At 51.1% G+C, this 26,197-nt stretch overlaps 1 protein-coding gene across 10 annotated transcripts; it reads right to left on the reverse strand.

The window, feature by feature from the left end:
- Positions 1-3,736: 3,736 nt before the first annotated feature.
- On the reverse strand, positions 3,737-25,900 carry ST14 (ST14 transmembrane serine protease matriptase). 10 transcript variants are annotated; one of them, XM_085082069.1, is made up of 20 exons: positions 25,749-25,900; positions 25,082-25,246; positions 14,615-14,774; positions 14,272-14,399; positions 13,649-13,719; positions 13,076-13,236; positions 12,602-12,637; positions 12,086-12,323; positions 11,811-11,950; positions 11,285-11,382; positions 10,686-10,795; positions 9,707-9,837; positions 9,344-9,448; positions 8,204-8,311; positions 7,712-7,825; positions 7,400-7,528; positions 6,849-7,035; positions 5,925-6,199; positions 5,499-5,635; positions 3,737-4,947 (listed from the first exon to the last, which is right to left on the reverse strand). In XM_085082069.1, exons 2-20 carry the CDS (start codon positions 25,085-25,087, stop codon positions 4,786-4,788), a joined length of 2,496 nt encoding a protein of 831 aa, XP_084938195.1. In that variant the 5' UTR covers positions 25,088-25,246; positions 25,749-25,900; the 3' UTR covers positions 3,737-4,785. The 10 variants fall into 10 exon arrangements, with proteins under 10 accessions (XP_084938195.1, XP_084938197.1, XP_084938196.1 ...); XM_085082071.1 differs by lacking the exon at positions 25,749-25,900 and adding an exon at positions 25,433-25,703 and having other exon boundaries at positions 25,082-25,202; XM_085082070.1 differs by lacking the exon at positions 25,749-25,900 and adding an exon at positions 25,433-25,703 and having other exon boundaries at positions 25,082-25,239.
- Positions 25,901-26,197: the final 297 nt, after the last annotated feature.

Raw genomic sequence — 26,197 nt, forward strand, 5'->3', positions numbered from 1 at the left:
GCCAGGAATGCCCTTTGCCCAGAGGGCCTCTTATGCCCCCTTTTCAGCTCCAAGCCGCTGCTCTGCTTGCTGGCTCTTTCCTCACCATTCTTTAGTCCAGCCCCACAGTTTGTACCCTCACCCCATAATCAGTATTACACCCCCTCCATGATTTAAACTCCAACCCCACAGTACATTTTATAGCTTTTTAATTTCTCTGCCACTTTCAGTCACAATCCCAGCCCCAGTGAATTTCAAAGCCCCACAGGGATTTGACACTAAGCCCTACAGTGCCGATCACAGACACAGCCAATAGCCCAGCACTACCAGAGTTCTAGATGCAATCTTACAGTCTTTTCTTTTTCAGCTCTACAGTTACTATCCATTTTCTATCTCTATCCCAGCCCTAGTGATTTCAGTTCTGGTCCCACTAGCTTTATTTCACTGCCAGATTTTTGTGTCACTTCTGGCTCCACATCTTCCTAGCAATGCCACATAAGGCTGTTCCTGCTTCTCAGGGCAGCATCTTTGGTTTAGCTCCAGCTCTGTCTGTTTTAAACTCAGCTTTTGAACCTGTATTCCAGACCTAGCCTAAGAATCCTTACTGCAGCTCCACAGTCCCTATCCCAGGCCCACAGGGGTTTTACCATTAGCCCTATCATACTTTGGTCTTCCCAGCTCTGCTTCCTCAGCTCCAGCTCCTCAGCTTCCTACTGCTCCATCTGTAGCTGCTCCTGCTTCTCACTTGCAGCCCGGGGCAGTTGATAAAGCCACAAATCAGTCACTGGCATCACTTCAATGTTTGTAGGACGTGTCATACCCACTCCCATGGGATCCCAACTTTGGGGGCGTATGAGGCCTGAAACTCAACACATACCTTCCCTCCCATCCCTGGGTCTCACTGGCAGCACTTGCCTAAAAGGCCCCCTCTCCCCTCCTCACCTCCCCCCGGCAGCACCAGGGATTGGGAATGGCCACTGGGCCCCTGCTTCTCCGTCTCAAAAGATGCCCTTGGACTGCTTCTCAGGCCCTGGAACCCTCAGAGCCCAGGAGCCCCCACACCAACAGCTTGTGCTTGTTACCACCGGGAAGGGGCTGGCAACCCCCAGGCATCTCCTGCAGCCCCTGAGCTGCAGCACCATCCCTGTGACTAGCACAGGTCCTTCTCGTGAGAACATTTTGCTGTGCTTTATAAACAAAGATAAAGTTTGAATGTTCTTGCAAACAGGGTCTCAAGACTTGGGCAGTTCAGGCCTGGCCAATTAGGCCTAGGGGGAGGTTTTTGACTGACCAATCTGGGTGACCTGTGAGAAGTCTATATATATGGAAATCAAAATAATAAATTCTTCTTTTCTTGCCTGAGAACCTGGGTTTCTACTTCTCTCCTAGCGCCTCAACAGCAACACCATCCCCTCCTCCCATGGGATTTTTCCAGCTCTGGCCCCAGCATTTCTACTGCTCCGCTTCACTTTGGGCCTGACTCCAGTCCCAAGGTCCTTATTCCACACCCTGGGGGGCTTTCTGTCTCCTATGGGCTCGGTGATTCAGCCCCAACCCTACAACCTTTAGTTAACTACCAGATATGTAGTAAAACACTAAAAAGAAGACTAAATCTACAATAATGTAGTTCTACAAGGATATGCTAATGCAATAAAATGAATAGAACAACCAAGCAAATAAAAAAGAAAAAAATACTTAGAAATAAGAGTAAAGCAAAACTTGAAAAAAAACATACCACAAAACACCAGAAAAAATGTCAGTCAGCAGACTGAAAAAATTTTTTGCTTAGGTTTTCAACATTATGAGTGCCAAAACACTCATAAACCTTTCTCTCAGTCTCACTGCCTCTCGCTCCTCATGCCCTGCAGTGCAAGTGCTGCGAGACACTTGCTGAAGCAGAAACAAGCATTCTGGGCAGATTCTGGCTGGAAACCACCTTTCTGATGCACTTGATGCACTTGGGCAAAGTTCTCACAGAACACTGCAGCAGTGTGCTGTGCCACTTTTTTGTTCACTTTCTCTGCACAGCCAGAGAGCAGGAGAGCTTGTCCAGCGCTAAAGTGCTCTTTAGGGCGAGAAAGCCGTGAACAGCTCCCTGCAACCAGGCAAGGCTGCGAACAGAAGGGGCTACTTGAGGAACGCCTTCTCTTTGCCTGCTTCCTTCTGGGGCAGCTCCAGCTGCTCAAGATATGCATGTCTGAAGCCGTGGCAAGCTGCTTTTCTTTCCTCCTCTCTGCACCTTGTGTCCCACAGTGTAAGTGCTGCGAGACGCTTGTTGATTCTCACAGTGTCAGAATCTGTCCGGTCTGACAACGGGTTTCTTTTCACATGAAACAAGTAAAGGAGTTTTCTCTGATGCCTGAGTGCTGAGGCAGAGGGGGGAGAAACTGGGAGCTGCTGATAAACTGATGGGGGAATTAAACTCTAGTGGTCTGGTGGCTCTCAGTGAAGTCTTGGACCTTTTCCTGAGGGATGCAACTTTTCAGACTGATTCGGAGCTGCTCTTCCCCCATGGTATCCCACCTGGTGACCCTGCAGGCAAGGCCAGCTGCTTTGAGCTGCCTGGCTCAGTTCTCCATCTTGCCCACACTTGTTTCCTTTACCTGTCCACGCATTCTTTCTTTTTCTTCTTAGCTCCCTTCCCTCTGGACTTCAGCAAAGGGATCTGGGATGTGCAGCCTGTCCCTTCCCAGTTTCCACACCTCCTTCCTGGCAATGCTGTTTCAGGAGTCCTTGTGCCCTGGCCAAGAGGGACATCTAGTGGGGTTGGAGCTCAGGGGTTTGTCTTTATTTCTTGTATTTTTATTTATTTATTTGTAATCCTTATGAAAGAGCAGGAACTGAGGTTTCACATGGTCCTGGTGGCAAGGTGGACCTTTGGTGGTCAGTTCACAGGATGTTTCTTTCTTTGTGCTCAGATACAGGGAAGTGACTGTGGAATGGGGCTTTTGTGGGGAGAAGGGTGCTGTGGTGGGTGATACAGTGCTCAGTAAAGCAAAACCAGTCTGAACACACTTCTCTGTGGGTTTGGCTGCACAGGGTTCACACTTCTGTTTGGAAAATCAAACTCCTGCCCTCCTCTTGCTTGGCTGTGATCCTGCTGGTTGCAGCAGGAGCCCCAAACTGCACATCAGAACAAGGGAGAGAGACTAAACACTGGATCTGGTGTTCAGGTGATGGAACAGCGCACTGCAATTCCCCTGGATGCAGGTGCTGGGGCCCAGCTGCTCAGCTCTATTCATGAACTGTTTCGTCCTTTTGCATCCTGTTATCCCCAGGCACCATCATCCATAACAATTCATGTTCAGGGAAGTTTTTAGTGAGCCATGTGTCTGGGGGAGCTTAACTGCAAACTGGGACACTGTGGAATGAAAACATTTGTACCTTTATTTGCTATGTGCTGCAAAAGTGCTGCAGAAGTGCTGCAGATGCTCCCTGGGCAAGAGAATGATCACAGTAAATCCTTCTTTTTGTGTTGCTGCAGCATTGTGTAAGCACAGCTGACAGAATGTTCCTTAATTCTGCGGCGAGGGCTGAGGCACAGACCATCCTCCTATGAGCCCTTACAGCTGAGGATTTCTCCCCAGACTCTGCATGTTTCTCCTCCATAGTGGAGCTGCTGTACACAGGAATACAGTATTGAAGTGTTTTACTGGGAGAGGCTCAGCTTGCCCCTTAGGACTGGGGATCTGTGCTGTAGGTTTCTGTCTCAGAAACAATTGCATGGAAGCTGCGGAAGAACCACACAGACACAGTATTAGAAAATATCCCAGTTTATTGCAGCATCTCAGTTCTGAGAGTTTTACAAAACAATGTATTTACAGGTGAGGAAGGGACTAACTCAGCTGGAGTGTGCTTTGCTGGGGCAGGAACAGGCTACAGAGGAGAAAGGAAGATAATCAGCACATTCACAAGTCACATTTTTCTTTACAAAAGTAAGAAGGGTATAAGGCTGGTGCGCACAGCTGACTGGTATTGTCCTTCTGGGGAGCACTCAAGAAAGGATTCAGTGCAGCCCTTGTGCTCTTCACAGCAACTCCAGGCACCTGGGGCTCAGCAGAGCTGCATCAGCTTAGCTCAGTGTGATGTTAAGGCACAGTGCGATGATGCCAATGGCTCGGAGTCTCTGTGTGTGCCAGCAGCTCTGCCTGTGGCTTCCCTCAGGGTGAGTGATGGTATTTGAGCTCTGCCCATGGCTTTCTTTGGGTTGAGTGATGGTGTTTCAGCCCAACGTCTTTCAGGCCCCCAGCCCTGGACTTGGCCATGCCGGAAGCAGAGCTGGACAGAGGACAGAAGGAGGAGACCATGGTGTGGGACAAGGGAGGGATCCCTAAGGGAATCCCCCCAAAAAACCAGTAAGATCTCCCTTCAACTCCCCCATGGCTGAACACCAGAGAAAGGGGTATGGATGGTCGTTTGAAAACCAATGCACGACAGAATATATGTTGAAACCTTGTTTCTGAACCTGTCCAATAAAGTTTGCCTCTAAACACAAAGTGTTTGTCTTTTTTTTTTTTAATTTGATTTTTTAAAAAGTTTATTAGTATATGTTATCTTAAATGATTGCTCATTCAAGTTGTTAATGGGAGCTGCACTAGCTTACCCACCACGGGAAACTTTTCCGAACATGGATTTCTAAGACTAAGGGCTAAACCAAACCATCAGCTCTGGATGCACATGGAGTCCCAGGTGCTCACAGCGAGGTAGAGGGAGGGTTGAAGTTCACAGTAGAAGCTGTGCATGGCTGGCACTGCCAAGTGTCTCTAGCCAGCGCTGTCCAAGAGGTGTCCAGGCAGGGATCCATCCCTAGAGGCCTGTGTGCTCCTGGATCCAGTCTCGCAGGCTTGTGAGCCGGCTGTACACCCCAGGTTTGTTCCTCTGGGCGCAGCCATCGCCCCAGCTCACCACACCAGCCAGGAACATTCGACTGCTGGGCTCCACACTGACCAGGGGCCCCCCAGAGTCTCCCTGCGTAGAACCACACAGGAGCATTAACACCAACCCCAAACATCACCCTCATGCACACTATTAAAGTCAATCACAAAAACTTAGCAAGAAATAACCAATGAGCAAATCCCCGTCTCAAAAACTATTCTAAGACAGCTGTCATTACAAGTTTTTGGCCATTCCCTGAAACAAATATTTAAGTATGGCAGTAAGAGCCACAAGTGCCAGAACAAAGAGCTGTAAAATACCAGTCGACCAGCCTGGCTTGCTAACTAAGGCTCTAAATAACAGCCAGAAGCTGGAGTGGGGTTGTATGTCCTACCTGGTGAGATGGAGTCTAAGTCCTGTGGTTTTGAGCTGCAGTTTTTGAGTCTAAGTCATGTATTGATGCAACTTGCTGCCAGTGCCCATTGTAATCTGTCCATTGTCTGAATACAGGAGGATTCCCATAGATTTGTTTTATGTTAAAAGTGTAAATGTAAGTGGAAGTGCCAGAATGAGTAGGGCTGAGCAAGGACCTCTTTCCCTACGTAATAACCAATAACCAGCACTAAACTCAGGTGCTGCCTTACCTGGCAGGCATCCACACCGCCGGTCAGGATCCCCACGCACATCATGCGTGGTGTCAGCTGGTCCGTCAGGAGCTGGTTACACACAGTCTGGTTGATGAGCCGAATCTCTGCCTTCTGCAGGATGGAGGCTCCTGTGCCTGCCAAGATGGAGGAGCAGCGTAAGTAAAAATACACATTTTTAAGCAGCTCCCAGTTTTTCCCCTCAAGAAACACAAAAATCATAGACTTGTAGAATCCCAGAATGGTTTGCATTCGAGGAGAACTAAAGCCTGTCTCCTTCCACCCCATGCCATGGGTTGAGACACTTTCCACTAGACCAGGTTGCTCAAAGCCCTGTCCAAAATGGCCTGGAATGCAGCAGCCACACACTTCTTCAGCCTGTGTAAAATATATCAGTGCAGCCCCAAATCACATGCCACCACTCACCCCCTTCTGCGGTTGCTCCCCATCCGGTTACCCAAAGGTCCTTGCCCACAGGGAAGTTGTGGGTAGCATCAGGCAAGCAGATGGGCTGGATGACAGCCGTGAAGGTGACGGGGCTCTGCAGTTCCAGCACAGCGATGTCGTAGTCATAGGTGTAGTCATTGAAGAAGGGGTGAGAGATGATGCGCTTGATTTTGCGGGTTTGCACATTGGGGCCGCTGCGGTCACCTTGGTCGGTCAGGCCCAGATAGGCTGTCCATAGGCTGGGGTCTGAGTACCTGCATGGGGGGCATAAAACAGTGTGAGACCCCATCTCAGAGACAGCACCACTCACTACCTTAAACAGTTTCCTTAAGGAATGCCTCTCAGAGTTGGTTTTGGAATTTTGGGTGCGGTTTTGGCCACCACAATATAAGAATAATATTAAACTATTAGAGAGCTTCCAAAGGAGGGCAATGAAGACAGTGAAGGGCCTTGAGGGGAAGCCATATAAGGAGCAGCTAAGGGCACTTGGTCTGTTCAGCCTGCAGGAGACTGAGGGGAGACCTCACTGCAGTTACAACTTCTTTGTGATGGGGAGAGGAGGGGCAGACACTGATATCTGCTCTGTGGTGCTCAGTGACAGGACCAGAGGGTATAGTCTGAAGTTGTGTCAGGGAGATTTAAGTTTGGTATCAGGAAAAGGCTCTCTTCCCCAGAGGGTGGTCAGGCACTGGAACAGACTCCCCAGGGCAGTGGTCACAGCACCAAGCCTGACTGAGCTCAAGAAACATTTGGACAATACTCTCGGGCACATGGCGTGACTCTTGAGGATGGTGCTGTGCAGGGCCAGGAGCTGGACTTGATGATCCTTGAGGGCCGCTTCCCACTCAGCTTACTCTGTTATTCTGTGAAGTGCCTGGAAGCACAGGGACATGAGGCCGGTACCTGATGCCTTGCAGCGGCAGGAAGCAGTGTGCCGCCGACACCAGCCAGCTTGCTGAGACCAGCGAGGCCCCACAGATGTGGCCCTGGCCCTTGATGTGCAGGCTGACCTGCCATGGCCACTCTCCCACGTCTGAGTTCTGCCCACCAACAATCCGCGACTTCCTGATGTAGGAGCGGAGCCCGCAGTCTAGGGCAGAGAAGGAGAAGGGGCACTTGGTTTCTTCTGTTCCCATCCCACACCTTCCCTCTGTTCCTCCAGGAGATCTGACAGTACAAGTGTCCCATCACCCGTGTCAGGGAGGGAGTTCTCTGCACAGATGCTAAATTAGCTACAACATTTACCGGCTAATTCTGTAAAGGGGAGAAAAGTCCCAACTAAGCCCTCCTGAACAACACAGACACTCCACAGGCCACTAAAGAACGTGGCTTGAGTATTTTCAGATCAAGCCCCTGCACAGAAGCATCCAGGAGATCTCTCTGCCACACTGGGGTGTTTCTCTGAGAGGTCCAGCCCAGAATCCCATGTCTCCTCCCATTCCTCAGGCACTCACTGCAATTGTCCTCGTCAGAGTGGTCCTCGCAGTCCTGCTCCCCGTCGCACTCGGGGTTCTGTTTGCTGATGCAGTGCCCACTGCGGCACTTGTACGTGTATTCCTTGCAGGGGACTGTGGTCTGGCCTGCTGCAGGCAGGATGGAGGCACAGGGATTAGCCCCAGTTTTGAAGAGGTCACATCACCTTTAGCTCTTCCACTCACCCCCAGGGCATTTCCACCCCATGTAAACACACCCACGAGGGTACCCAGCCCCAGGGAAATCCATCAGAGGCTGCATTTGATGGCACTCACTCTGCAGCCCACCCTCACCTGTGCTGCAGCCGCCCTCGTCGCTCCCGTCCCCGCAGTCATCCTTGCCGTCACATTTCTGTGTGTTGGGGACACACTTTCCATTGTCGCACTTGAAGCTGTTAGCTGCACAGCCTGGGGACACAGCAGGTTCTGAGGGCTAGGCATGAATCCTGCAGCACCTCAGCACACGGCTGCGCCCAGCTCCCCTCCCTGAGACAAGTCAAGCCTCTGCAGCTCCAACATCACGTGTCTCCAATCTTCTCTTCTCCAAACTGGACACCATCACTCAGTTATTCAGCCCCTTTTTCCTACACCTCTGCTCATCCTTTCCTCTGAGCTCTCACTTGGGGCTCAAGGAACTTGCACTGGGGGAGCCCTTGCCATGCCTGGGTTTTTTTGCCTGCTCATTTCCAGCACAGCACTTGCTTCCCTCCATCCCACAAGTGTCCACTGCCCCTATGCCCCTGCTCGAGCCCTCAGCCCTTTGTGCCTGAGGGGTGGGTCACTCACTGCACTGCAGCTCATCACTGTTGTCTCCGCAGTCGTTCACGTTGTCGCAGACCCAGAACTTGGGCTTGCACCAGCCATTCTGGCACCTGAACTGCTGCTCGGTACAGGCTAGAAGAGCAGAGTAAGAATCACAGGATCATTTGGATTGCAAAAGACCCCCAAGACCATTGAGTCCAACCTGAGACCAATCACCACTTTGTCAACCAGACCAGAGCACTGAGTGCCATGTCCAGTCATTCCTTGGACACCTCCAGGGATGGCGACTCCTCTCAGTAGGCTGTTCCAATGCTATAAATTAGGGGAGAAGCCTGCAAAGGCACCTGTGGAATCACCAGCAACCACCCACCATGGCAGCTCTCCCAGTGGGTGTGCAAGCACTTGGGAACCCCAGCAATCAGCTCGGGACCATGCATGTGTACATAAATACACAATACACTCAGTACATCCACAGTATTTCCACTTTTCTGGAGCTGTCATGTCTGAGGCAGTGGAGGCTGAAGCAGACATCGCAACAGTTGCATGACAGCCAGAGGCAATACTGAAGCAAAGCAATTGCTGCAAGCAGTGGGAAAGCACCTTAGAAATCCATATCACAGGCCAGCAGCACACTCTTCTGCAGAAAATTGCCCCTGCCCTGGGAACAAGATCCCAAACCAGGGGATCCCATCTTCTCTTGTAGACTGCAGACCCTGAACAATAACATTAACTATAGGACAGCTCTGCTAATCAAAGAGGAAAACTTATGGCACAAAGAAACAACTCCTGTGTGTCCCATGGGTTTTCCAGATGAGCTATGCAAAGCCTGCCCAGTTGCGTAAAGAAATGTGTGCCTCCGCACCACTCAGCTCAGCCAAACCCACAACCAGGAGGATTACATAGAAAAACATGTTCCCAGGTGGGAGGGACTTGAAAGGAAGGGCGATGCCACTGGGCGAGGGCTTGATTAGCAGGAACCCTTAGCTCCTATGCTGAGAAGGGATCCCAAATTGATTGTGCACTGAGTCTCACTCCAGCCTGGAGGAAAGTGGCAGTGCTGGTTCCAGCCAGCACTGAGTCATATTACCCAGAACAAGCCTAACCACTCTAGGGCAACATGGCCTTTCCCATGCTGTGCCAAAGGGAAACCAAGGCTGGACTTACTACAGGACCTCTCATCACTGCCGTCCACACAGTCCAGCCACCCGTCGCAGCGCATGCTCCTGTCGATGCAGCGGCCGGTATTGCAAGTGAACTTGCCAGGGCAGGCTGAGAGGGGGAAAGGGACAAAATCTCATGTGAGCCCTCTTGGTGTCCCCTCCATGTCTCTTCCACAGAACTCCCTATGCCTGCTTACAGCAGAACACAGCAGGAAGACCAGGAGGTTTGCAGGAAGGCGAGATCTGCTGCTAACCCCCTGGAAAAGGCCGCTTCTGAGTTTACAGGGCAGTGTGAGCACAGAGGAGGGACAGCTTCAGATCTCAAGGAAACCAGTTTCCCCACCCCAGCCCCAGGGTTTCAACTCACGGTCAGTGGAGTCATAGGACAGGAACTCTGCAGAGAAGCCTGTGTCTGTGTAGGACTGGTCCGAGTGGAACTGGACCTCGATTTTGTTGGTGGTACTGGCCACCACAAACTGGGAGCGCTCCCCACAGTACCTGCAGGGGGAGAGCAAACGGGAGTTGAAGTGCTGTAGGTCAGCACCAAGAAAACATCCTTCCATCCCTGACCTCCCTCCACACCCTGGGAGCTGAGGGGGCAGGAGAGCTGGGAGCAGGTCTGATCCCAGAAGAGACTGCTAGGCCACAGGATCCAAATTCTGCCGCTGCTGGCAGAAGGTTTGGGCCAGGTGCAAACACCAAGCTGTGACCTTAGGAATGACTGGAAACAAGTTCTTCCACATGCCTGCCTGCCCCGTAATATGTGTGATCTTGGATACACTGGACTCATGCAGGATCCCATCCCACCATGAGCAGGTGGGATCATGTACATGAACAGCACTGCAGGAACTCAGGGCTGCAGAGGAAGGTGCTGACTTTGAAACGCTCTCTCTGAGGCAGGGTCACCTCCCTTGCCCAAAACATTGTGAAACAAGATCAATCACCTGCCTGTCACGTACCAAGTTTACGTTCTGGCCCAACTTATATCAGGGTGGGGAATGCACCAGGAAATGCATCACAGGATACAAGTTCCCTGAGAATGGAGATCTGCTCGTTCAAGCGAACCCACCTCAGATGTTCGTGCCTTCGCACACACGAGCTGCATGCTGTAATGTTCCACAGCATTTGGGGGGGGTCAGATGCAGCACACCACAAACCCAGGGTCTCATCCCCAGAACCAAGCATGGGGATCTCCTCTCACCACGGGGCAGTCCCAGGCACCCTCCTGCCTCCTCCCCCAGCCTTGACAGCACCAGCACATTTGTTCCCACAGCAGATTAAGGAAAGCACAAGGTTCTGTGTAACTAAGCGAAGCCGCTCCGTGGGTTCAGCCACCCAACACCCACCTTGTGCCGTTGATCTGCACATAGTCCTTGGTGCAGGAGCTGACTGGGATCCCAGGCTCCAGCACAAAGAACATATTGAAACGCACTTTCACGTTCTTTAAAGAGGAAACCTGCAAAAGGAAGCAGAGTTGGTGGGATGTTGTTTCCTGGAGCAAGGAAAAGGGAATAGTTTCACAGGAAGGGGGTTGTGCTTGTGGGGAGGACAGAAGATAACTGAAAAGGGGAAGTCAGTTTTCCAGCAGGAAAAGAAACACCTTCATAAAAGTCACTATGAGTCACCCTGGTCCCAGAATCCCCAATGGAACAGACACACAGAAGGGTGGAAGCCAGACCTCCGGACAACAGCCAGTAACTGGGCTGTCCGAAAGCCCACACTCTCATCCTTCTTGCATGAAGTTACAGGATTTTTCATGGGCTCCTGTGGGATTCAGGCCTCTCACAGCCTCTTCTTGGCTTTGCCGCCAGCTCCTTAAGGCTCCCTCAGTTATGCCAGACTCGTAGCCTCTGGGCCACAGCTGCTGTGAGCTCCCTTGCACCATGTCCTGCATGAGCAGGGTCATTTGACAGACTTACTAAGGGAAAGAGAGGGCCCATCTCACCTCAATGTTCCAGACACAGTCCATGTCTGGGGGGTAGTGTGCTGGGTAATAGGGAGTTGTAAAGCTGCCGCTGTCTCCCTTCAGGATCCCACCGCAGGCTAAACACAAGCAGGAAGACAATAACAAGTCAGAGATTCAGGTGTGGTTTTCCCAAGCCTCAGCTGGCTGTCATCTGGGGCAGGAAGGAAGGCAGAGGCAGCAATGTCTAACAAGGTTAAGTCACTCTCTGGAGAGAGAGCTCTGCTCCAGGGCTTGAGAGAACCCAGGAGATCAATTAGGTGCTTCCTGCACACCAATCCTCATGTCTAATCCAACATAATTCCTATTTTGGCCTCCTCAGGGAACATCATTACAGCAGCCAAGAACACCGTAGGCAAGGCAAGTGCCAAGAGCCAATATGTGACCTGCTTCCAGGTGCTCCAGGCCTGGAAACATCCCTGACAAACTGTCTGCAGCCACAGCCACTTCCCTGTTCAGCTGCCCATGGCAGGGAGGGGTGGGGAAACAGACCAAAGCCTCTGCTCACCTTTCATCTTTGGGACCTGGAAGAACTCAGCCTTAAAGCCAGGGAATCGTCCCTCTTTGTTGGTAACCAATGTGACTAGCATGACATTCTGGGAGGACAGGAAGGTCAGGTTGTAGGATGGGGCGTAATTCCCACAAAGCCTAGGAAGCAAAGGACAGAATCCATGAGGCATTGCTGCACAGGGAGCCTCACGCAGCACAGCTCAGCTCTGAGCAGGGACAGGAACAGGACATCTCAGGATCACCCTGGACTCAGTGCTGTAAAGGAACACCCACCTAACCAAGGCATGGGGCTCCACGGGGCTCAGAGAGTCATACACTTTGATGTAGTCACTGTCATCTCTGCATGGCTCCAGCTCCAGTGTCTTGAAGGTGAGGCTGATACTGGAGCTGGCATCTGCCCTCAATGCCCAGTAGCAGAGGGCATTGTTGGGGTACGGGCTGTTGGGGAAGCCCGGCGTGGTGAAACTGGTGACCTCCCCTTCCTTGGCGTGCAGGGAGAACATGCAGCTGTCTGCCCAGAGAGTAGGGAACAGTTAACAAGGCAAACAAGCCTTACCCTGCCTTTCCCTAGGATGCAGAGAATAATTCCCACAGGCTATCCCAGGGTAGATAGCTCTTCCTGGGTAACAGCAAGACCTGTGCCACAGTCTGTCCAACCCCAAACCAGCTCCAAGGAGCACATTGGGGTCTGCCTTGAACAGAGAGCACCTCTCTCTAGACCATTCCCCATCCTGCAAGAGAAACACCACCCCAAAGAGGCCACTGAGATAGAAGAATAACTGTACTTACTGTCCCGGGCAGAGTGAGCTATGCTGGGGTCCACAGCTGCAGGAGAAAATAGAGCTGGCATCACCCTTTGGGCTATGGAAAATCCCTGGGCACAAAGTCGAGGTAGTTCCGTGGACCCTCATTGATCTGGCCTTGCTTGTGGAGTCTCTCCCTGCAAACTGGCAGGGGAGGCTGCTCCTGCCTGGCCTCTGGGGCTGAGGGATCAAACTTTTCCTCTGCAGAGGGAGAACTCATCCCTGTGCCTCTTCCCTGGGCTCAGAGGAGAACACAGAGCATTCCAGCAGAGGGGAGCATCCATGCAGCCTCCTTCAGGCTGTACATCCTATTAAGCTGTGCTGTGACATCCTGGTCCTTACACACCACCCTCAGGGCTGACTTTCGCAAGGGAGGGCTGTGACCAGCACCTTCTCTCTGCAGAGAAATAGCCCACCCAGTCCCACGTAGAGGCCCAGAGACAGTGGAGCCAATACTCACGGAAAGCAATGACCGACTCCACCTTCAGCATGGGGTTTCTCAGGCGGGGGTTCCACCTCTGCACCAGGCTCTGCTTGTCAGCCATCGCCCTGTCCAGGCTCTCCTCCCGGTACTTGGGCACAAGGAATTCTGACCAGTAGTAGGCAATGACACTGCCTTCGCTGTGGGAAGGGCAATTGTGGGGTGAGGGCAAGGACAGACATGGGAGGACTCAGGTACCACTAGAAGAAGGGGCCAGACTACTTGATGAGCCATTTTTGGAGCCTGGCCACAGGGAAGGGAGAATTTCAATAACAAGTTAAGTAAACTGTGCCCAGCAAAGGCCCCACCAGCCCCGACAGTCCCTCTCAATGCTGCCAGGCACCATCCACTGCAGTGCACTGCACTACACCTTGATTTTCCCAAGACATCTGGCAGGAAACAAAATGCATTTTCAGGTCACTTTTTACTGCTCACTGTGTCACTCAGGGTGACTACTGGGGTCCTTCCACCCCAGCATCCTGGGAATAAGGGTAAATGACTGTGTGATATCCCGGCATCCCAGATGGTGCTCAGGTAGTGTCTAATACTCACCTGAAGGCAGTGATCACTGTCTCTTTGTGGTAAGGACCAATATCAGCGTGATTCCTGTAGATCTCCTCTACCTGAAAAGGTTAAAAAGGGGTGTTCAGCACATCTACAAGTGAGGAATCGGGAAAAGCTAAAGACAGCTTCAAGCCTGCTAAGGGAAACCAGGGCACATACCTGGCATCCCTGGGTGCAGGAATCTGCAGAGCCAAAGAAAGGAAGAAAAGTTGAGAGCCCCAGAAGAGCCCAGAGCTGCCCATCACAGGCTGCTCTGACTGAGCTTGCCCCACTCTTCCCTGGGGGAAGTGAATCCCCAAGTCTGTGGGAAGAGGCAAGACCAGCCATAGCTTCAGCCTCCTTCAGACATCCTTCTGTCTCAGTTCCCAGCCCTGACTCATCCAGTGATCCTGGGATGTGCCCTGGCAGCTCCTATGGCACAGGGAGATGCCATGGCACTGGGCTGGAGCTAGGATGTCAAGATCCACTTCCAAGGAAGGTCCCTGCTCCCAGCCAGTGTGTCACAGCAAGTAGAGAAAGCTCCAAGGAATCTTACATAACATATCCCCATAGCCAGGGGGCAAGAAGAAAATTCCTTGCTTGCAGAAGGAGGGAGGCAAGAAACCTCTTACCGTGCTCTTCACCTTCTTGGCCAGCATACTGAACTCTGGAGAGCTGAAGTTCTCATAGGCATCCAGGAATTCCCAGTTCAGAACCCGCAAGTGGCCATTGAAAACCTTCTGGACGGGCATGTTCCTGTCTAGAAGGGAACAGTTTAGGGTCAGGAATGGCAGTCACGGCTGGGACTGTGTCACAGCAGATCTCCAGTGACAGCAATTGGGGGGTGGAAATGGTGTCTCCAGAGCTTGAGAGGGCACATGTGAGCAACACCAGGTAACAAAGCTTTTCCATGTGGATGGATACGATCCCATGGTGTCATCCTACATGTCACCACCCACCAGATGTCACACTCACATTTGAAGTGCCAAAACAGGAGACCAGTGGTGAGGGAGACAAGCAGAAAAACAATGGTCAGGATGGTGACGACTACTCGCCGCTTCGGGCCGCGCTTCTCCATCTTCTTGGAATTCATGGCAGGGAGGAACTCCACCCCTTCATCCAGGTTGTTCATGTCCTGGGAAAGGAGGGAAGGCAGGACAGTGGGAAGGCTGTTCCCAAAGCCTGGCTTGAGGAGGTCCAGGCACAGAGCAGGTTTGGGGACAAGGAATGAGGCAGCACTGAGGGCAAACCTCAGTGTCAGCAGCTCCACAGCCACGGCAGGACAAACCGTGAAGGCTTCCTCTTTGCTTTTCGGTACACACTTAATTACCTTTTGGACCTAATATAAGGTCACGAGCTCAAGCAAACCCAGGGGCAAGTCCACACACCCTCCCATGATCATGGCAGGTCACAAGCCCATAAGCTCCAAGATCTGCCTCAGCAGATGAAACTGCAGAGAAAAATTCACCCCCACAAAGCACTCGCTGTGTGCAGGTGTGTCACCAACAGCTCGTGGGGCACAGCATGCTATAAATAGCATTTCTCTAGAAGAAGAGATTGAGCTGCTTCCTCCCTTTACATTTTCACAGCTCTCTCTCCCTCCTGGGTCACCAGCACTCCTGTGTTTCTTCTTGGAACCTCCCATCCAGAACAAACATCCATTAAAAGAAATAAACCAAAAAACTAAGATGAACACACAAACATCCCCGCAGCCCACGAGCAGCCACGCTCTTGGGACAGGACGTGGAAGAACAGATCCAAAAGGAATGAGGAATGACATAATTCTCACTGTCATCACCACCCCATAATGGGCTGGGTGAGGAAGTGGAAGATCTGTTGAAGTATCAAGCTCTGTATCAGCTGTAAAACCTGACCTCTGTATCAGCTGTAAAACCATTGGTGCCCTGGGTTTCACTTTCTCCCACCTTCTGTTCTGTTACTCCATTCTTGCCCTGCTTGTGTATCTGCACCTCCAGCTGGGGGGGATAGGAACAGCTGCAGACCCAGATGTTTTCAGAGGATGCCACACAGCATCCTTGGTACTGTTGGACATTGTGGGGGCCCGGATCCGCATCTACCCTGGCACCTCCTCTCCCCCCAGCACCAGCAGTATTGTGGGCAGAGCTCACCACATCCTCTGCTTCCGATCTGTGCTTCCCTGGGGTAGGAAGGGCTCTACGCCTGCTGCAAACGCCCAAAACAGGAGAATCCCTCACCTTTCTGCTCACCACCTTCCCATTTTCCCCTCAGCAGGCATTCAGCAGCTCCCTGGGCTCTGGATGACAGCAGGGACACCACGGCACCAAGTGCTGACTCACACAAATCCATGGCATTTCTATGTGCCCCACACTTTGGAAGGGTAACACTGTCCCCACAAACACAGAGTCAGCCTCTGCCTGTCGTCTCTCAGGCCAGGGCTCACACAAATGTACTCCAACAGCTCCAGTTAATTTGATGCAAATGTCACAAGCCCCTAAAAGTCAGGAAAAATATGGACAAGGGGAATATGGCTTTACAGGACACGGGGGAATGGCTTTGAAATGAAAGATAGCAGGGTTAGATGGGATACTGGGAAGAAATTCTTCCCTGTGAGGGTGCTGAGGCCCTGGCACAGGTTGCCCAGAGAAGCTGTGGCTGGCCCATCCCTGGCAGTGTCCAAGGCCAGGCTGGGAGCAGCCTGGGATAGTGGAAGGTGTCCCCGCCCATGGCAGGGGTGGGACTGGATGGGCTCTAAGGTCCCTTCCAACCAAACTACTCTGGGATTCTATGAAAAACAAACGGCAAAGGGGATCCTGCTAACAGAGGGACTTCTGAGTCTGCTGTGCAGACATAAGGAATGAGCCATCCTCACTGCATTTCCAGTAGGTGCTTCATCTTATCTTTCCTCAGCCTTGCCTGGCAGGAAAGTCCAGCTCCCACTTGAACCATTCCCCCACTTCTTTTGCCCTTTTCTTCACCCCATACCTGTGCTCTGCTCCCACCATCCACACCCCACTGCAGCCTCTCCTCCCTGTGATATTTGCCCCGGGCCCTCCACAACAGAAAGGGAAGTGGCAGGCACCTCACTCCAAGGTTTTGTCAAGGACTCTGTAAGTTTAATCCTCTGCAAACACCAGAAGTCCACCAAGACCAGAGCAACCTACCAGTTTTCACACCAGCTGCTCTTAGAATCCTCCAAGTTTATCATTTGGCAGTACAGGGAAGAAGACTTCATTTCTGCCTAAGGCTAGGCAGAAAGAACTGTTTCCATCCCCAAAATCCAGCCACCACCAAAATACACAGACCTAGCAGGGGCACAGAGGGAAATTGCATGGGGAATGCTCTGAATCCTGTTTGGCTTCTGATCACACAGGAAAAGCTTGAAAATACAACCCAAGGAAACTTTGAAACAGATGACATACAAAATAAAGCTTAAATAGATAGAGACATCTTAAATCAAGAAACTTTTCAATCAAACCCAAAACTACCTGGAGTTTGACACACTGTCTTCCAAACACTCATCTGGTTCCCACCAGTTTTCCAATCATGTAATAAACCCCCCCAAACCCGGTAAAGAAAAGAAACTGGCCACAAAACTTGCAAGCACATCCTCTCTCCCTCCATAGGGCTGCTCACAGTGCTGAGCCTTCTCAGGACTTCCAAGACATTGCTGCTGTTGGCAGAAAGCAAAGCATTTAATTATTTATTAACATCTGCAGGAAACTGTGGCAAGAAGACAGTCTCAGGGGCTTAAGTGATCTATCAGTTTCCCCCGACTTCCTGGGGCCAGCAAGGAAGAACTGCAAAGAAAACCAATTTGCCATTAGAAAACTTTTCAGCTGAGGGGACCTTCAGCCCTCTGCAGAATTCCTAAGCTTCAGTTTCACCAAACTGCCAGAAAAAATAAGGCTCAGTGGAAAGCAGGAGCTCCTGCTGTACAACACTGCACAACACTGTGGCTGATGCATTACAACATCCCCTTTGAGCTAAAGATTGTATCTTTGCAGAGAGGAAACTCTTCCAGGGCGAAAATCATCACTGTGATTAAATTAGAAGGCAAGCAGAGTTCCCCTCTGCCTCCAGTACACATAGACACATGCACTGCTCCTGGAAGGAAGGAAATTAGGCAGGAAATCTCACCATCTGATCTTTTTTCATGCAATTTCTCTGCTTTTCTTGGAAAAAGAAATATGAAAAATGTTAAACCTGTGAGAGTTTACAGCACCTTTGTCAGTTTGTTCTTGCTCCAAAGCTGAGCCAGCAGCAACACAGGAGAAATTACAGGAGTGCAGGGTCTTCTGGGAAGGTTACTTTTGTTTTTCCTCCTGTACAAGGTGCACAAGCAGCCACTGACACTGCTACTTGCCAGAAGTTACCCTGTGACTACAGGCAGGTAAGAGACACATCCAAAGAGGCTTCCCTCTCTCCCTGCCCTCTGTGTTGTATTCCAGCTCTTGCCCTTTCCCATTCCCATACCTTAGGGATGCCATTATGCTCCTCAGCCAACACAGACACTTGTGTGAGGAGCCCTCACCTATCACAGCCTGAGTAAGCAAAAGCCATTCCTGCAAACTCTCTTCCCAATACCCAGTAAATGATCTGAAGCATCCCCCAAGCACTGCTGGAATGATGAATCAGGCCATGTGGGAAGGTCTCAGACGAGGCCCTGTGTCCCGAACTGTGAGTAAGAGGCTGAAACCTCCCTGCCCACACTCAGCACAAAAACCACCCCTTTGACCTTAGGACCAGACTTGCCTGTGCTCCACGAGCACAGCTCAGCCTCTGCCTCTCTCACTCCCTTGTGCTCCACATCCCCTTTGCTCCCAACATTCATGAGGAAAAATACCCCGTCACCCGTCTGAGCTAGACAGAGACCGGACAAAATCACATGCAGGACAGGCTCAAAGATCACAGTTAAATCAAGAAAAAGACAACTGCAGTGTTAATCTCCTTCAGCTGATGGCTGCTGCACATTTTCCTTGCGTGCTCTGAACAGCGGCAGCTGTAAACCAGAGAGGAACTGAACATGTCCTGCTCTCACCTTGTTCATGGCTCCTCCAGAAACTGTCTCTAGCCCAAAGTGACTCAAGGTCTGACTGTCTCACCTTTCTCGAGGAAACTGCTCCAATAAACATTATTAACAGAAAACCTCCCTCGATATTCTCTCTGCCTTAGTCATTGGAGCAGTTACTTCCTCCTGCTCCTCCTCACTCAGTCCTTGCTGGTACGGCCAGGCTTCTCACGCAGGGTTGGAGGTATCGATCACACCATCAGCTGTGGCAGCAAAACCAATCCAGGGAAAGGTTCAAACAGACCCTGCCCCAGTTCTTCCATGCCTCAGCTTCCCCTGGAGCTCCAACTCCAAGAGGAAACTTTGGGAAAAAAGTGTGCACAGATGGATTTATAGAGTGCTTGGAGGGCTCCTGCTCCTCCGTACAGAGTCTGAGCTCAGTCCTGAGACGAGCAGAGCTCCCACTCCTCCTCTGTAAGCCACCCAATGTATTTTTAGACAGCGACTGTGCTCTGCCTGACTGGACAAACCAGATGCAGAAGTGACTAATTCTGTCAGCAGGAAATTCAGCTGGCACATGGGGGTGGGAACCAGCTCTGCAATGGAGATCTTACCGGAAAGCAAAGAGATCCTTCTGCAATGGGAGATCACGGAAAGGCTGGGATATGCCATGGAGTATGGCTCTCCAGCATGATGTGTGCAAAGCAAGGGTCTCCCTGTGATCAGCATCCCCCATAGAGGCTGGTTTCTGCCTTGTTTGGTGGTCCACTAAGATGGCGATGTGTCCAGGGCACCAAACCCCTCACTGTTCCCCTCTCCTCCAAAACAGCTGCTCCATCTCTCCCTCAGTGTCTGCATCTGTTCACAGGACCCTGACCTACAGAAGGACTGGGCTCTGGGCCATTAGTTTCACCAGTCCCTTATGACCACCAGGTAATTTGTTTGTCCAGCACCAGACATGAGATTCACCTGCTTCCCTTGACTTTCCCAACTCCAGACTCTGCTGGTCTGCCATAGGACTGCTCAGGGCCAAAGCTGTCCAGAACATACAATGTAAATGCAGGTGTGCAACCAAATCAAGTCTCACAGCAACAAAACACCACTGTCTGATACCAATGTATGCCACCAAGAAAAGGAACACATAAAATGTCAGGCTGGAGGAGGCCTGGGGAGGCTTGAGATGCAGCAGAGTCACTGGACTGCATGGTTAGACTCTTGAGGTTAATTACACCTTGCAGATCCCAGCCTGTGTATCCGAGAGGCAATTCCCACCTCCCCTTTTCCAGCCACACCTGCCTCGGGTGGTGCTCAATAAAAACTAAAACAAACACCACAGGAGAAACGAAAGGAATGAAACCTGTCAACTCAGCCAGCAGCTCAGGACAAGGCCAGCAAGTCAGGCTCAGAGCTCAGGAGTCCAACAGGGTGGGCTTGTATGGCAAAAAGAGCCAGAAAAACCGTATTTTCAAAACCTGAGAATTCCTGGATCACACTGAAAGCCAACACCAGCTTTGCAGTGCTGGTATGAGGGGAAACAGCCTGTTTCCCACCAGAAAAACTAAACCAAATGTAAACAGCATGTACAACTCACTTCACCGAAGTATCTCAAGTACAACTACACCACCCTTAAATCAACTTCTGCACCAACTCTTGCAGCAAACCCCAACACTGCTCTGGAAAAAGATCTGATAAGAATCATCTCCTCACTTCTCTTCTTACTCTTGATAAAAAAATACATGGAAACAACACGCATGGGAGCGAAGCTTCTGTAAGGTGTATTTGCACTGTGTTGCCCCACCATGGGCAGAAAAGCACTGAAGGAATTTTGCCAGCGCATTATTTTTTGTCTTCAGTTCTGTATTAAGGACAACGAAGCTATAAAATGATGACATCAGAACTAAAAAGGGAATATGGGGCAAGAGCTCAAGGACAGAGTCCTCCAGATTGTGTATCTTCCAGGCACAGAGGGCAGGTGCAATAGTGAAAGATACAGGTCTCACACACCTATTTCACACACCAACTCTGAGCTTAACCCTGTACAGCATTTGATTGTCTTGTGACCACCTTGAGTCATATAAGAAACCAAATTCCTTTACGTTTATTATGGAAGAAACTCAAGTTAATGTTAGCAGAGACAGCACAGGCTCAGCTTGTTGCCCCATCCAGGCTGATCAGTGCAGCTTTTGTCCTGCATCACAGCAGCTCAGAAAAAGCCACCACATTCTGTGTGTCTTTGGTAGCAGAGAATTTTACGCTTAAGTCTTAGCAACTCTTGGGGAGAAGCTGAGAATAAAGGTACCCTACAGCCCTGATCTGTGTAGCTATAAGCTATGAAATTCCTCCTTACAACACACTGATGTCCCAAGAGCAGCACAGAAACTTGCCATAGATGCAAACAGCTCATTTAAATCATTTGTATGTCCTTCCTGGTACAGACAGCACTGTGTAGAAATCAAAACTGCCTCCAGCAGCTTAACCAAAGCAGCTGAGCTCCAGACCTCAGCTTCCACAATCCTTGTGACATGTCACTCATTCCTACAGTTCTGAGGTGGATCTGGACCACGAGTCTTCAATGTTTGAAATCAACAGCAAGGAAAACACCAGCACCTCTAACCACGAAAGTCTCTGTCTGCCAAACCCATCCCTGATGGCTGCTCCCTCCCTGCCCCAGCCCATGGCTGGATATCGCAGGGCATTATTTCCCAGTCTGTCCCCAGTGGCCTTTGGATGGAAATCATACATTCTACCCCTGGCGAGGGGAGAACCTTTGCTCTGTTACCTTCCCCACAGCCAGGCCCTCAAAACACTCTCGCTGCTCCCTCAAGGGTTTTACAAAGTGATCTTTCGTTTGTTGAGCAAAGGTCTGGCCTCAGCCCTTTTCTCATTGTGTCTTCCTTAACTCGGCTTGCTATTGGCACCAACAGCAGCCAAACTGGCCTGAGCAGCATCTCACCTGCCAGCCACTACCCCAGGGAAACACTCTGCACCTTTCCAAGGAAAAGCAGCAGCTTCTCCTCAGCCCAAGAACTACCGCAGCTCCTTCCCTGGCACAGGAGGAGACACAAGACATTGCAAAACCACTCATTTCCTCCACTGTTCTGTTTACAAGGGGCCAAGTCCAACAACAGTCCATGGGGGAAAAACTCCTTGGGCTGTTTCCTGCCAGGAGGGCAGGTATCGTCTTTAGGGAAGCTGTCTTGGATCAGATCAGCCCCTCTTGAAATGACAGATGGGGAAAACTGATCCAGAACCAGGGAAGGAACTTGCTTGAGCCCTCAGTCCTGTGTAAAGACAAACCAGAGCACAAAGCTAACTTCTGCCAGGAGAACAAGCCAGGCAAAATGAAAATCATGTCACACAAGTGTCACCCCAACCAGGCCAGGAACAAGGAGCTTGAGCTGAACTGCATCAAGCGAGAGCATCTCCTTCCCACTCCCAGCCCTGGCACACAGCACACAGCGGGGCTGGAGGCAAGAGAAACTTGTCTTGCTGCAGGCCAGCTTTTTGATCATTGCCAGAACCAGTAGCTCCTTTGTTGCTGCCAGATAATAACTACTAAAGCCAGGCCTCGGAGACAGACACCACACAGCCTGCAGGTGCGGTGGGAAGTACTGCTGTCCTACTTTAACCCAAAGCGTTGTTTGGAACAGCTCTGTGGCTCTGGAACAGGCTCTGGAGGTACTACCTAAACCTAGCCATCCCTGCCAGATGCTCAGCCAGGAAGATCTACACAAGAAGCTCACTCAGGTCTCAGCGCACACTGATAACGCAGCAGTTAATTAATGAAGCCCCACAGCCTTCAGTTAAAACTGGCCCTTCCAATGCTCGAACAGGTTTAGTTGGATCCGTTGCTAAACAACCCAGAGCCAGGCTCTGCACACAGCTCACCTGCACGGAGTTTACGTTTACTCACAATCCCAGTGCCCTTGGCTTAAGCTGAAACAAAATCCCAGAGCGATGGCAGCACCGACACCATGGGGATCCAAAGCCAGCACAGACGGGTAAGGATTTCCACTTTCCCAACGCTGTTTTTCTTTTCCTGCTCTGCTGAGGTTAGCAACATCCCCCAAACAGACCCTACCCAAGGGTGAGCTGGAATCCCCCCCTTCCTGAGGGATCCAGAGCCGCCTTGAACCCACCAGGCTAAAAGGAACTGGAGCAAGCAGAGGATGAGGCAGCTCGGCAAAAGGCTGGCAGGTGTTCTGGGAGACCCCGGGGCCCAGATGTGCTCTCACCTGCAGCTGAGCGCTGTACCTCATGCCAGCGCCGTTGGCTGCGGGGCCGCGCTCCATGGCCAGGGCAGTGCTGCGCGGCTCAGGCCGCCATGGCGCGGTGGCTCTGGCCTGGGCACAGTGCCCAGCTCCTCCTTCCTGTGCTCCTGGCAGGTGCAGGCAGCCGGAAACACCCCGTGGGTGCTGTGCCACTGCCGTGCCCAGCTGTGGCTCCCGCCTCTCCTGCTCCACAGAAATAAGGGAAAACACTGTGCCCAAAAAGCTGCACCCAAAAGCCCTGCATGAGCCCTGCATCATCCAAGAGACCCTTCAGCCATGACCTTTGCTTTAGGAAATGAAAACAGAAAAATCTCTTTTACCAAGACAAACTGCCCCGCAGTCAGTAGGAGGGCTGGCTAGCATGCAGCGATACACAGTTCCTAAGGAAAAGCCTTCTGTATCCACGGTCTCATCTGTCCTCGTGTGACAACACTATCATGCTATGAAGCCCCCTGCAAAGAGGGCACTCTCAGTATACACAGATAGCTTACCGCAGGGACAAGCCTCATGCTCCCAAAAACATTTGGTACACGCAGAAGCAAAATACTCTCTTTTTCCAGCCCGAAACCTGCCCTCAAGCAGGCTACAGCACTGTAGGCGTGCACTTTCTCTTGGCTAACAGAGACCAGATGTAAAATGAGTAACGCAGCAGCATTGCAGAAACTGCACATGCACCCAAATGTGGCACTTCGGGGGTGCTCACACAGCAACAGCCCCCGCGGATTGTGTGGTTTAATATTAAACAGAGAGGGAAAGGAGGGACTGGGGTTCTGAGAATGCTCTAATGCAGGTTTGAAAGAGTTCGTAACACTGAAATCTGCATTCAATCTTACATCACCATTTACCCCTTTTTGAAAAGATGATTCATACACACACACTCTCCCATATTAGGTTTCTCACATTCAAGAGCAAGCAAAGATTAAAACAGCTGGATCAAACTCAATTTTTCATGGAAAGGCTCTTCCTTTCTTCATCTTACATGTAACAGTCCATATGCATATGTGATATCCCATCAAAAGTTGAACTGGCCACCCCACCGCTGATCCAAACCTCTTTACACCAATTGCATCCAGCCCTGAAACTGAATTTTTTTCAACACTTGAACACTTAAAATTTCCCAGAACTCTGGGTCTGGTGCAACAGGAGTTGCTGATCACACGTGGAAAAATCCTTTGCTGACTCTCCTTTGTCTTCCCTTTATCTAAACGCTCTCATGCGGAGCAGAAGTTTTGCAGGCTTTTTGCAGGTGTTTTTTGGGGTAAAAATAGAGACGGGGTGAGGTCTCCGATCCTGCTGTTGTGAAAAACGCAACGTAACTTCTGTGTTCCTGCAGAAACACATTATCCACGGCCTTCTCTGCCCCCTCAGCAGCTGCCAGAATCCCACCCACCACTGAACACGGCACAGCAGGATGCAACCCTGGATTTAAGGTATTCCCCTCGAAAAGGTGCTGTGCTAGTCAGGCTGCTGATGTGAAGAGCTCTCAGCCCTCTCGCTGATGCCCAGGCCTGTTTTTACAGCCACTCCCTTACATGCCTGGCTGGAGCCTGTCTCACTACCCCCGTGAAACAGCATATTTTGGGTACAAAGCAGCTGGGTCCCAGCTGAACCACTGCTCCTGCATTCTACACATTTTTCCTGATCTCCAGGATGGCGCCAGGCAAACACCCATGCTCAGGGATGTGGATGATGACGGTAGAATGCGAAAATCCACAACCCCTGGTTCGACACAGAGCTGTGAATGCTTACTATTTCCTGCCATTCAAGCTACTAACGTTGTACAAACTAATTCACGAGCCCTCTTTGAACAAGGGGACCACAGTCACCGTGGAGGAAACCAGCCAGCAATACACGTGCTAAATTCACGTGTGTATTGGTTTATTATACAGCTGGGAGGCAGCTGGTTCGAGGTCTAAATACCAGGATTTCTGTTTCTTGGTTGCTGGAGCACAGGGATTTCCTTCGTGGCTGCGCTGCAACCATTGCCGAGTCACCGTGGTGGGAGCTGGTCCCCTCCTGCACTGTACAGCCCCAAAACATCCAACAGCAATTCCCAACCTGTCTGCCACGTGCTCTTCTGGTGAGAGACCTTCCATGTGTCCCTCCAGTATGACTGAAGAATGCTGATCCCAGCCGAGGCACTGTGAAAACGCAATAAAGCATGAAGTTCAAGGCACTCACCCACATGCAATGGCAGCGGTCAGCCGCAAAGCCTCTGTTTGTTCCCGCTGGGACCAGTTTATCCAATAAAAGCTGTCACCTCCTCGTCCTCGCGTTGTCTCAGTGTAGCCACAACAGCATCCTGAAAGCAGAGCCGAGGTTTGGAAGGAAGGAGGGCCCTGAAATCTGAGAACGAAGTCCGGCTTGGTCAGAATCTGTGCGAGTTGCAAGAGCTAAATCGCCCTGAGCTCGAACCCCAGACAAGGATCAGCTGCAGGAGCAGCAAACACTGTCTGGGCAGCCAGGATCCTTCCGCATCAGCTCCCAGCCCTGGGAATGCCATGCACGTGAAAGAAGAGAAGAACTGCTTACATAAGGAATGAAGGCCGGCTGCCTGCGAGGGAAAAAATCTTCTGGTGGAGGCAGTTCCCAGGAATTCTAGCAAAGGAGCACCATCCATCCACACCAGCGACGAGCAGGATTCAGTCTGGGACAAAGGCTTTTCCTCCCCCTTAGCGTGGCTCAAGGATGGCGCTCTCAGCGTGACTCCCAAATTCAAATTTCACCGACAGTGCCCTCCCACCCAGATTCCTGCCAGGCAACCCCGAAACCACCCCATCTCAAACGCTCAATCCGGTCCGGCAACTTCCAAAGCATTACAAAAGATTGGGAGAGAGATAAAACTCACAGGGTGTCCTGTTACTTTGCATTCCAAAGAGTAAATAAAAGGCTGATTCAGTGGGAGGAGAGGAGAACGTCATCCAGAAGCGCTGTGCTTTCCAGCTGAACGGGCAGCCCCCAGAGCAAAGGCTGGGGACGGGCACAGTCATCTTGGGCTGAGCCAGCCTCTCCATCTGCAGTGCAAGGGAATAATTACTGACTGTGGAGAATGGGAGCTGTAAAACTGTAGTGAGTTGCCCTCAATTGGCCACACGCTGCTTTGGGGCAGAGCAGGGAGGTGGCACTCCCCTTTCCAAAACTGTTCAAGGATTACTGTGTCACTTGAATGGCAACTTCTTTGATCTCAAATGCTTCTCTCACGAGCTCGGGAATGAGAACCCTGTTCCCTAAACACGATTTTGGCAGAGCTCCGAAGTAGCTTTGCCATCCTGAGATCGTGAAAGCTGGCCAGAACCA

This window comes from Lichenostomus cassidix, chromosome 24 (assembly GCF_008360975.1).
Source record: "Lichenostomus cassidix isolate B80296 chromosome 24, HeHo_3.0, whole genome shotgun sequence".
In the NCBI taxonomy this organism is placed as follows: Eukaryota; Metazoa; Chordata; class Aves; order Passeriformes; family Meliphagidae; genus Lichenostomus; species Lichenostomus cassidix.